This window comes from Cantharellus anzutake (assembly GCF_015039405.1).
Source record: "Cantharellus anzutake strain C23 chromosome Unknown EI90scaffold_24, whole genome shotgun sequence".
Taxonomy (NCBI): Eukaryota; Fungi; Basidiomycota; class Agaricomycetes; order Cantharellales; family Hydnaceae; genus Cantharellus; species Cantharellus anzutake.
The window spans coordinates 171,468-181,717 of NW_024066974.1; the positions used below are offsets into that span (position 1 = coordinate 171,468).

Below are 10,250 nucleotides of genomic sequence, written 5' to 3' on the forward strand. Positions count from 1 at the left end.
GAAAAGCAACAACATCCAACTTCTCCACGCTACTGCTCAGCTTAGTGAATGAATGAACTAGTCTTGGGCCTTGTGCCTTGTGCGTCACAAGGTCCATCTCGGTAGTTTTGTCCACCCTATATGGATGGGACGACACGAGAATGGGATTTGTCCACTGAATGCCGAGTAGGAATTGGGGGACTACCCCCCTGTAACGCTCGTGTTGAAGAATGCCGACAGTGTGCGTTGGAGAAATGATGTCGGTCTAATGGACGTGCAAGTAGCAGGACGATGATTATAGATTGGATGGAGTGCTGTGAAAAGAAGTAGAGGATGGCGGGAACACGACATGAAGTGTGGCATCCTCTGTGTACTAGGTATGGTGGAGCAAGCAATGGGATGAATTTTGGTGTACATATGCGGCGACTTCCGCTCTGACAACGTTTACCTTGAAAAAATAGATCATGAGATTCTCGATATCACACCAACAACGCGTATGCAGCCATCTATTGGAGCAGATAGAGTGGTTTGAAGTTGAAAATCTGAGTCGAACAAAGTAACATTTGTTGAAGTGACTCACCGGCCCGCTCAAAGAACCTGCCACCAAAGGGCCGCCACTGGCGCTTGGCGCTTTGCTGTCGCCCCTCCACTGGCCAACGTCGTTCCTTAGTTACTCCCTTCTCAGGCTGCTTGTTGGTTAGTGCCTTCGAAGCGTTGTGTTTTCTTCCCAATAGATAATGGACGTTGGGTCCTGATGACTAGAGCATGTACTACAGTTCTAATAACATTTCCCCATCGCTGCGGGAAAGAAAGATGACGGGCCCGAGGAGAAGAACGCTGGAGCCACTGAATTGAACCTTCTCCACACTGAACAGCCACGAGCGGGTGTTGCCTTTCTCCGACATCGGCATTTGCACAGTGGAGGCGACAGGATCCTCTACTTATCGTGCAAGTCTTCGGAGTTGATATCCTTCATTTGAACGAAGCGGCCCCACAAATAAAGTACTCTCTCACATGCTGAAGCCGCTAATTGGCATTCTCATGCACTAAAGGCAACTCGCTCCATCCCTGGGCTGTCGCTGCAACGAGCATGCAACCCTTCCAGATGTTTGGATTGTGGGCCTTTAGTTACATTTTCTCGATGGACCTTAACATGTCTGTCGGTGAGCAATCACTGCCTGAAGCTACTGTATCGTCACTGGGGGGATTCGTTCCCTTTTTTCTGACTCGCTTCGAATTCCACCGCGTATTCCCCCAGGTGTTTCTCCCACCATTGCATGCGTTGGTGCTCGTGGAAGCGGGCCGCATAAGCAATTGCCATTTTGTCTCTGACCCCCGGAACCCACTCATCCCCTTGGGTCACGCGGTTCTTTGGGCTGTCCTCGTCCGTGCATTCACCTATTTAGGATTGACATTGGCAGTGTTACGTGTTGGCCATGGCTTTGGCTGGCACCCAGTAGTTTGAGCGCCCCTTTCCCAGTGGCTGCCTAAGGTCTTCTGTCATGTTCGACTCTCGATCTGCTTGTGGAATGCGCTTTGCGAATCCAAACATTTGGCATTGTCCACTCATACTTCCTCACAGCTGATGGAAATTTTTTGCCCTGACTGGAACCAACGCTCGGCTCTGTTGCATTTATGAACGAAGGCCCTGAACTTGCACGACCAGGACAAGATGAATAACGCGCTGGGAACGATTGACGGCTTGACTAGCATGAAATCTTGTGGTACGCTGACGGAACAAGAGATGCATTACGAAGCTTGACGGGTACTAGTAAGTGATGTGTTATTCCGGAGGGATAATCAATCCCAATAACACCCCCCCTGCGTAGCACACTGTGTGCGGGACAGTCTGGAATCCAGTCGATACGCCGAAGGAAATGTAACGGAACCTGCATTGAGATCCAGGTGTCTTGTGTGAGGTATCCGGGTGAGTGGCAGGCCTGGATGTTTTCTCCGCTGTTAACTCAGTCCGACTGGCACCTACTGGCACACGAGTGTATTCATTAGCGCGAAACTGATAGGTGCGCGAGTAATCACAGATCCCATCATGAGTCCCATAACACAATTTTCAAGGGAAGAAAGTGAGGTGGGGAACATTGCTGGCTTCTGATGTACGTCAAGTGCGTGGCGTGTGCTCGACAAGGTGTGCAGCCCCTGTTAATTTTCCATTTCCTGGAAAACAATCAGAACCGGGTCGGACCATTGCTGCACGCCGGATTATTTGGCCATGCATTCACCTTGTCCAATCGATCATCAGATGTCCAAAGTCCACTCGCTAACAATCGTCGACTCTCGGTGGCCCCGGTCTCTCGCCATTTGTGGAGTACACACATGCATTCCGGCGTGCTCCTAAGACGGGGGACCAGAATCGCACACATGGATCCCCTGCAGTGGAGTTCTTCGAACCCCTCTGGCACCAATTTATGATTCTTTTTTCCACTCAGATGCCATAGGTATGTGTGACCGAATTTTTCGCTTAGCTCCCATGCAGTATTAGGCGCGGTCCACCAGATACGTCTGCGTCCACCACCTCTATACCATACGCTGGGTGGGACACCAATGAGTCGGACCCACCGGCAGTCTTGGCATCTGGGGTGTTCTCATTTAGGTTTCTATCGCTCAGTCGTTCAGGGTGGTGGACTGGTCCTCACGGTACTCAGACGATCTCTGGGCAATAGCCTGTGATCGTTCTTGTTCTTGTTCCCAATGGTAGTTCAATTCTGTTCTTTCTAACTTGGGTAAGGGATTTTTGAACATGCCATTGGCAGACCGCACCCCTGTGGCTTTTGCGGAAGGTTCTTTGGGAACTTAAGTACTTCGCCTCGAGGCTAGCGCACGGCAGCATGTTATTTCGAATGGAAGTACGGCATTTAATTTCCGAGAATGCGCGCGCTCGCGTGATACGATTTCATTCTCATTTTTAGTTTTGCTCTGTTCGAGAGCAACTCGCCCTCGCAAGACGCCTCCTCGGTTCACCTAACATCCCATTCATCTGCTCGCTTGAGGGGAGTACTGGCTGTCCACATGGACTTTCAGAAGTGGCCTTCTGAACTCGCTGATCGCATGTATCTTATCAGTTGATCAACAAAGTTAATTCGGATTAGACACTCCACAATGAGGTTGCTTTTTTCACCTGCTCCCCTTGCAGTATGTGAGAGCGAGCTGGATTTGGAATCCTTACTAATGTTTATTCGGACACTAGAAGCCGTGTGTTCGATGAAGCATTATACTGCCTTGTCCCGCTGCGGTATAAAGCTCACAAGCTGAGTGTCTAAACCTTCACTGTGCCTGCATCATGTCCGTCACAATGGCAACCGCTCTCGTCAGCTTTATCCTCGCGCAAAGCATCCATGCCGCGCCTATCTCTCAACATTCCCCACCCAACAGTACAGCTTTCTCGATAAATTACTCGGATGCGTGTAACGATCTGCGCCACTGTCGGACTATGTGGAGCATGGTATACAGCTGCCTCCTTACGATATTCGCTTGTGTTTGGACAGCAATTCATCCAGATTTGTTTAAGGAACATCCATTTTGGGAGCCCCAACCGCAATCATCTCGTAAGATTCAAATGATGATGACGTTGGTTTTGCCGGAGGTGGTTGTCATGGTTGCATGGACTGAGTTCTCCAAGGCGTGGAGAATATCTCAAAAGTGTACTGGAATTCAAGGTTTGCGCTGAATTCAATTCAGTTGAAGCCCCTGACATCGATCTTTCACAAGGATGGACATTCACCCATTCATATTTTGTTACTATGGGTGGCTTCTTTAACTCTTTCACACAAGAGGTAGTGGAGCTGGATGAAAGTCAAGATCCTTCTACTGTCTTTGAGAAATACCCCGGCATAATCGACAAGTCAGGAAATGATAGAAAGGTCGCAGTAACAAGGGAGCAGATCCTCGACAGAAGTAAAGGCAACTTTTTTGCAAAATCCATTATCGTCCTCCAGTCACTGTGGTTCACCATTCAGTATGTTGGTCGGTGGGCAAGTCATCTACCCAGGTCGCAACTAGAAACGATGACTCTTGCCTATGCGGCACTTAGCATCCTTTGTGCTTTGTGGTGGCATAAACCACTGGATGTCCATTTCCCCATCCATGTAACGGAAGAGACTCAGCCCAATCCCTTAAATTCTGATACCATCACTGATCAAGTACTGCCCGCAAATCTGACTTCCTTTGCGGCGAAGATCATGGCATTAAATCCCGCATGGATACTTGGAATCACTGGTGTCGTTTTTGGTGGGGTTCATTGTCTTGCCTGGTCGTTTCCGTTTCCGACACGTGTGGAGAAACTTTTGTGGTGCATTTTTGCGATAATTATTACTGTGAGCCCTGGCCCTTTTGCATGGGCCATGGGAAAGGGTAGAGGGTTACATGTGTCCTCCGGAATTCTCTTCGCGTTTTTTTTTTGCTATTGTTCGGGTTATCCTGTTCACTCTCACATTTACGTCTTTGCGATCTCCACCCCCGGGTCTTTACCGAACTACATCCTGGACGTCTTTCATCCCCCACATAGGATAGTATAACATAATCGTAGAGACATAGTATTCTCGCTCTGCATAACAAGAAACAGTAAGGCTCAGTACCCGAATGCATTTCTATTTTCATGGCAGCTTCCTGAATGCATCTAGGGTACTTTTCTGATTTGATTTGGCTTGGATACCACCGGGAATGTCTGGGGAGTGGTGGCTAATTTCAGACGTCGTCCGTGTTGCAATGGTACATATGGGGCATCTAGTCTTTTGCCATACATGGGCAGTCCCTTTCCTTTCTATGACCTATTCCGTTTTGGAAATGTTTGGTCTTGTCTTCAAGTGATTACGTGGCAGACTCGTACCCGGTCGGAGGAGCTCCGTGGACGCGCGAAATAATAGCTTTTTTACGCAATGTAAATAAATGTTCTCACTAGACCTGCTTCCGATTGAAGTCACGTTCTGCACTCAATGTAAAAGATCACATGCCACAGAGTTAAACACATAGCTGATCACCTACTCCGGAAATTTGGATGCGACACTTTGCTGTGCTACAGCACTGTCCATCCTGTGTCTTCCCATGGCAAACAAGCTTGCTTCAAGGCTCTAATTATCACACCCCTCCCCAGCCCAACACAGAAAAAAATCCAAAACAAATGTAGTAGTTAACCCCACCCAAAATTAACCCAGCCCAACCCAACCTGATTCCTTCATACCCTTATGTGCTAAAATTATGTTGGAGTCTTGTATCTGGTTTTCATGAGGTTCATTTCAAAAGATATAGAAGATAATGATAATCAATGTGGTCATCTGTTGATCACTACAGTATACCCACCCTATGTCAGGGGACGGACTCCGGGTCCCCATGACCCCTCTCTACAGTCCATGGTCTGGCCTGTAAACACAGCCCATCTCAGGGCATAGCTACTGTGGGTAAGAAAGTGAGAAGAAGGTTAACTTCTCACTTTCCCACAGTGGCCCCAATATGGTGAAAACTTCCGGGGATACCCGGAAGTCACATGAAGGGTAGGAACCGGGCCCGGAGCATGCAGCGTGTGGAGCGTGCAGGGCGGAGGCGCACATGCGGGTCCAGGTGTGGGTCCAGATGCGGGTCCGGGTCCGGGCTAGTCAGGGTGTGTGCCCTGACACCCTGAGAAATTGGCCGGTGGGGTGAAAAAGACTATTTTGAGTGCACGATACAAGACTCCAACATAATTTTAGCACATAAGGGTATGAAGGAATCAGGTTGGGTTGGGCTGGGTTAATTTTGGGTTGGGTTAACTACTACATGTCAGGGCACACCCACCTGACCCGGCTCCACCCGGCCCAACCTGACCCGGTACCCTGCTGTCCACCCTTCCTTACCTCCTCCCCCTTTCCCTTCCTCTCTCCTCATTCTTCCTTCCTCACTTTCTTCCTATCTTACTTCTTCTTTATTCTCTCTTTATTCTACATGGATGACCTTCTTTGTATTAATGTACCATTGACCCATCTGCAGCGTGCCCACCATGTACCCAGCCCAGGCACCTTGGGCGACTTCCCACTATGCCCAGCATGCGCGCCTGCACCAGATGCCCTTGGGATCTCCCATGGAGACACCCAGGTGGTTACGGTTGTGTGCAAGGGTGACATGGCACCTGTCATGTGATCTAAGCCGCATGTATATAAACGAACCTGGAGTGGGAACCGAAGAAGTAGCCTTCTTCTTGTCAGGGACACGTCCGGGGTAGAGGGGGTCCGGATGTATCGCCCAGCAGAAGGGCCCTCACGGGGTGCGAACCAGGCGTGCGTACTGGCAGGTCCGGGAAGGGACAGCAGTCCCTGGCCACTTAGACTGAAGTGGAGAATGTGTTATTGTTATTAAAAGGGAAAAGGGAAAACTATACTACTTACCTGAAGTAGAGAATGTGAGAAGAAGGCAGACTCCTTCCCAGTCGCTCACATGATTTCTCCGAGGTTTAGCCGCAACTTACGTTGCCCTCCGAAATCTGTCGAGCGACTGGTACAACTTGCAACACGTGATGTTCCCACGCTAAGTTGTAATGAGTTGTACATAGGTTACGGAATATAATTTTTAGTATTTATGCATGCGGTCATTGCACCCAACCCAACCCGTGGAGACTAAGGGAGCACATCCAAGGTTGTGAAGTCAATATCCAGGGGTGCGCGAAGTTTAACAGTTTATATATTACTTAGTTACCAGTCACTTGTTTGTGCCTGGTGGCATAAGTGGCATGGCGCTAGCTGAGGCTGTGTAGTCTTTTTAAGTGGCACATGTTCAATTCTCACGTAGGAAACTTTTTTTTTTCATACCCTCCATTCCTTAGTGTACAGAAAACAACCATTTCAAACAATTATTCCATGGGAGGGCCCAAAAAAAGTTTGCCTAAGTGAGAATTGAACATGTGCCACTTAAAAAGACTGCATAGCCTCAGCTAATGCCATACCACTTATGCCACCGGGCACAAACAAGCGACTGGTAACTAAGTAATATATAAACCGTTAAACTTCGCGCACCCCTGGATATTGACTTCACAACCTTGGATGTGCTCCCTTAGTCTCCACGGGTTGGGTTGGGTGCAATGACCGCATGCATAAATACTAAAAATTATATTCCGTAACCTATGTACAACTCATTACAACTTAGCGTGGGAACATCACGTGTTGCAAGTTGTACCAGTCGCTCGACAGATTTCGGAGGGCAACGTAAGTTGCGGCTAAACCTCGGAGAAATCATGTGAGCGACTGGGAAGGAGTCTGAGAAGAAGGTTACTTCTTCGGTTCCCACTTCAGGTACATTTATGTACATGCGGCTTGAGTCACATGACGAGTGCCACATCACCCTCGGAGACAGCTGCGGGCATCCGGGTGTCCCTGTGGGGGATCCCAAGAGTGTCCGCTGCATGCGCGCATGCTGGGCACAGCAGGAAGCCATCCGGGGTGTGTGGGCTGGATGGGTCAATAGTACATTGATACAAAGGAAGGTGGTCCATGTAGATAGAAGGAAATAAACAAGAAAAGGAAGATGAGAGGAATGAGATAAAGAAAGGAGAAGAAAGATAGAAAGGAGAGGGGAGGAGAGGGAGGAAGGAGGAGGGAGAGGGTTGGACAGTGGGGAGTGGGTGTGGTGTGGCCAGGTGGGTCTGGGTGGACCCGGGTCAGGCGGGTGTGCCCTGACACTTCTCAACTTTCCACTTCAGGTAAGTAGTACAGTATTTCTCCTTTAATGATAATAACAACTTTCCACTTCAGTCTAAGTGGCCAGGGACCACTGTCCCGCATCAGGCCTGTCAGTATGCACACCCGATCCACCCCCTGCCAGGCTCTCAGCCCCAGACGCTACACCTGGGCCCCCTCGACCCCAGATGAGTGTTATGGAAATGGAGAATCTTATGGTCCGTGACAGGCAACCAGACCTTGAGGCCCTTTGCTATGGAAATGGGCCTAGACTCCTATAGACCAGGCACACAGGTAAGATATTTCTTACTTCTTCTCACTTCATTCTCTGCCAAACCCCATGCCAAGCTTTCCCACTGGGTTTTGGTGCTGGCTGGGGGATTTGTTGATTTCCAAAGGACTTCCTTTGGCCATTATAACATTTGTATTAGATAGATACAAGTCATATGACATGTATGGTAATTGCCGAGATGTTTTCTCATTATCAAACACATAACCCAAAAACCTTGTACCGCGATTGTAACATCCTCACCATTGTGCCACCACTGTAAACTCAACCTGTAACCCTGGAACCATGTCCACCTCCCTATTCCTCCTCTCCATGACAAAACCGCAATGAGGAGGGCATTCCCATGCCCAACCTCCTGCTGTCCACTCCCACCAGTCCACCGGGTGGTCGAGTGGTTACTCCCATCCAACCAGAAGTTCCCTATCAGGAACTGTAGCCTATCCCACCTCCTCAGGAGAAGGATACGGTCCAGGCAGCTCCAGGATGCCTGGCCATGCACCCACGGGTCCCACTTCCCACGGTCACCCACTACCGTGCACTGGTCCACCAGCCCGCTTTCCCCAACAACTCCTGCTACTGGTACGCTCCCATGAGCGCCAAGTCACCAATAGCCACCAACTGGGTGACTCCCTTTGGGAGTCCCATTATCCCTCACTACCGGTACGCTCCATTGAGCGCCAAGTCACCGCTAGCCAGACACTCCCAGCACACCTGCTACCGGCACGCTCCCAGGAGCGCCAAGTCCCCGTTAGCAGACAGCCAGGTGGCTCCCTCAAGGAGCCCACATCATACTCACTACCGGTATGCTCCCAGGAGCGCCAAGTTACCGTTGGCCGACACACAGGTTGTACTCCCATACCCTCATCCTATTCTGCTCTCCCTCCGATGGCTACGCAGCCACCTCCATTAGTGAGCCGAACGGCTCAGGTTGGGTTCCCCGGAACCCATTCCTGTAACAATGAGTCCCTGACACTACATTCATTTTGGATTTTTTTCTGTGTTGGGCTGGGGAGGGGTGTGATAATTAGAGCCTTGAAGCAAGCTTGTTTGCTGTGGGAAGACACAGGACGGACAGTGCTGTAGCACAGCAAAGTGTCATGTCCAAATTTCCGGAGTAGGTGGTCAGCTATGTGTTTAACTCCATGGCATGTGATCTTTTACATTGAGTGCAGAACGTGACTTCAATTGGAAGCAGGTCTAGTGTGAGAACATTTATTTACATTGCGTAAAAAAGCTATTATTTCGCGTGTCCATGGAGCTCCTCCAACTGGGTACAAGTCTGATTCCGTGGTCTTTGCTAGAATATTTCGCTGCAGCAGTCCTGGTGCTCTCACAATCATGCTTTGCTGTTTCACATCTGCACATCTGCAGAGGCTTATCACTGGCTGGGACACCTCAGTCGATGTCATGTAGTGTTCAGCTGATGCAACATTGTGAACTAATTTCGCTGGGTGGTCATATATGTCAGCATGAGGAGGTATGTTGCTCCGATGGTGAATGTTACAAAAATGGGGCCGGAGGCACCCATTTTCGTCCATTTGAGGCGCAGGGAAAAGGAAAGGGGAAGGGAGGTGGTTCATTAGGGTTTACAGATGGTTTCACAGATGATTTAACATGTAGTTTAACAGGTAGTGTGGCAGTGGGTTTTTCGTTGATTATTGATTTGTTAAACTCTATTACTATACAAATCATGTGATACAGAACCCATAAGAGTCTAAAATGGGAAATTCCCATTTCCATAACAGTGAACTCTTTGTCAATTTCAGAATCACATTAATATTAGCATTGGTAACTCGGAGATTGATGCCAATAGTCCAAAGCTGCAAGGCAGCCAGTGCGGTTGCGAGGGTGAGCCATTGCATCACTACATGAACCCAACTTGGGGACCACTGTGACACTACCTTAGTGCCAGTACGCTGTGCCAAACCTTGTGCACATACCCTAATGGAAGCCAATCTGATGTCTCCTTTATGAGATTGCACCACATGCCTACATGATGAGTTGCAGACCCACTAGACATTTGCTCAGACCCGGATCCAAACATGAAGGGCCTGCTTTGTCATCGCTTTGACGTCCTGGTGCTAGTACGTTGGTTGATTGTGCATCCAGGCGTTCATAAGAGTTATGTGCATAAAGTCGTCCCCACTGTTGTATCGCATAAGGACTCTTTTGAATATCTGTCATTTTGAATGGTTGGCAAAGCGTTGTAAGATAGACGACTTTCATACCTCATCACTATCCGGAATTATCCGAGTGTGGCAGTGCAGCTGCCACTATTTCTGGACAACCGAAAATGCAATATTTCATTATTTGTTAAATACTACTAAGAT

General features: G+C 49.0%; 1 protein-coding gene across 1 annotated transcript; it reads left to right on the forward strand.

The window, feature by feature from the left end:
• Positions 1-2,873: 2,873 nt before the first annotated feature.
• Positions 2,874-4,646, forward strand: EI90DRAFT_1056072 (uncharacterized protein). The gene is made up of 3 exons (XM_039051443.1): positions 2,874-3,126; positions 3,182-3,650; positions 3,703-4,646. Exons 2-3 carry the CDS (start codon positions 3,275-3,277, stop codon positions 4,506-4,508), a joined length of 1,182 nt encoding a protein of 393 aa, XP_038915861.1. The 5' UTR covers positions 2,874-3,126; positions 3,182-3,274; the 3' UTR covers positions 4,509-4,646.
• The last annotated feature ends 5,604 nt before the right edge of the window (positions 4,647-10,250 follow it).